Raw genomic sequence first — 2,270 nt, forward strand, 5'->3', positions numbered from 1 at the left:
TCATGCTCTACCCACATACCTCCAAAATTCTACTGGGATTTCGTCTGGCCCCGTCACTCTGTCCCTACTCATATAACGCATAGCCCCGATAACCTCCTCGACTCTAATGCGCCTACAGTAGCTGAAATCTCGGTGACACTCGAAGTGCTCCAATTCTCCTAGCAAAATGTCTTCATCCCCTTCGTCATTCAGCAGCTTATGGAAGTACGTCTGCCACTTTCGCTTAATTATCTGCGCGTTTTCCGGTAACACTCGGCCTTCCTCGTCCTTGATACACCTCACTTGGTCTAGATCACGAGCCGTCTTCTCTCTCGCCTTGGCCAGCCGGAACAACTTCTTGTCCCCGCCTTTGTCCCCTAGTTCTTCGTACATGCGACTAAATACTGCATTCTTCGCTTCCGTGACCGCTAACTTCACCACCTTCATGTATATGATACAACTTAAATATAAAAAGGGATTTGAGTCGGGGAGCTATTGATGTGTATATTATTATTATTATTATTATTATTATTATTATTATTATTATTATTATTATTATTATTATGTAACTTTGCTGACTATTACTAAGAATTTCCTCTATGTACAAATTATGGAGCCCATGCAGATAATATTTGGGAGCTCATGCAAAATGATAATAATGGAAGAAACAATGATTATGTTTTATAAAAGTGACATTATCATGTCAACTTTTTATTTCATTCTAGACTCCACTTATTAAAGTCACGCTAACAATTATATAAACCAAGTACCTACCTTTTTCAACACATTATTAGCACAATAATCATATCCCCTATCTAGAATGAAAAATTGGAGAATACGGCTGTTACAAACGGCAATACAAAAGTGTGTAAATTATAAAAACGAATCAAAATCGATTTGCTTACAATGACGTTCATGTGCAAAATTTAACGAAAAGTGATCCTATTATAGAAATAGCTTCAAGATATATTACTATTTTTTCTACCCAATAAGTAATTTGTTCCCGAGAACGACAAAAATTAATCTGCATATTGTATAATAGGGAGAAATTTAAAAATAGCTAGATTTACAAGTGGTCATTCAAAAATAGCCACAGTTTTAAAAGTAATTGAAATTTAGCCACTTTTTATGTAAAGATAAATTTGAAAGAAATAAGTAAAAATAGCACGGGCTAGCCAGCTTTCGGACTGGTCATTCAAAAATAGCCAGCGTTTGCAAAGTCATTAAAAAATAGCTATTATTTTGCTGTAGCAAGGACCGATCCAACATAATATACTGGAGATCGGGGCACCTGTGTATGAACTTCCAGCATATTATGCTGGAACTTCAATACGTGAAAAGTACTGGAGTTCTAGTATACTTATGCTGGAACTTCATTATAATATGCTGGAGTTCTAGTATACTTATGTTAGAACTGTTCCAGTATATTATGCTGGAGTTCCAGTATAAATATACTAGAACTCCAGTATATTATACTGGAGTATTTTCCGGATTTTGAACAGTATTTTTGTTCAGATTTATCTTTACATAAAAAGTGGCTAAATTTCGATTACTTTTGAAACTGTGTCTATTTTTAAATGACCACTTGTAAATATGACTATTTTTGAATTTCTCTCGAAATTTTTATCGAAATAATTAACCTACTGACCAAACTCACTTATATGATCAATTTTTTTTATTGATCGTCCCATTTTTATACAAGGTGTATGATATTTAATATCTAGAGAATTATGTATTCAGTAATTTTGTGTTACTGCTGTCTAGCCAACTATATAATTGAAAAGAAAATTAAGGTAATCATGCATTTTCTTTTTAGTAGATATATATTCTTGTGGATTCACAGGCCATGATTTGCCCTAAAATATAAAATGGACCCCACAACCCTGGTTTTTAAATGTTTTTTAATTGTTTTCTCAATCGGAACCTAACACCATTTCGCATTAAAAAGAATAAGAATAAAGAAATCTACTTTTGAGATTATAAAATAAAGGATAATGGGTTTTCCTCCTTGAGTTGACACTTCATTTTTTTATTCCTATTGTAATTGGAATTATCCCTGAAGAATTAAGCATGATTACATTATTGACCTAATTAATCTTCTCATAATTTGAATTAAACATGATACGCTTATATTAGAAGGTAGTCGAGCATCGTTTCCATACCTACAATGTTACTATTACTCAAATATTTTCTTATTCTTAGATTTTTATTATTAGTCGCATATTTCATATACGATGTGTTTCTTTTGTTTTATTTTTTCTACTATTTTGTTGTTGCTATTGTTTTTTTTA

At 32.6% G+C, this 2,270-nt stretch overlaps 1 protein-coding gene across 1 annotated transcript; it reads right to left on the minus strand.

The window, feature by feature from the left end:
• LOC142163528 (uncharacterized) lies at positions 1-426 on the minus strand. Its single transcript, XM_075220829.1, has one exon. It carries the CDS (start codon positions 424-426, stop codon positions 1-3), a length of 426 nt encoding a protein of 141 aa, XP_075076930.1.
• Between the last annotated feature and the right edge of the window lie 1,844 nt (positions 427-2,270).

The sequence above is a fragment of the Nicotiana tabacum genome, chromosome 8, assembly GCF_000715075.1.
Source record: "Nicotiana tabacum cultivar K326 chromosome 8, ASM71507v2, whole genome shotgun sequence".
In the NCBI taxonomy this organism is placed as follows: Eukaryota; Viridiplantae; Streptophyta; class Magnoliopsida; order Solanales; family Solanaceae; genus Nicotiana; species Nicotiana tabacum.

Bases quoted from the DNA above. Each gene is read 5' to 3' on its own strand.
- LOC142163528 (XM_075220829.1), bottom strand. From the start codon at position 426: ATGAAGGTGGTGAAGTTAGCGGTCACGGAAGCGAAGAATGCAGTATTT.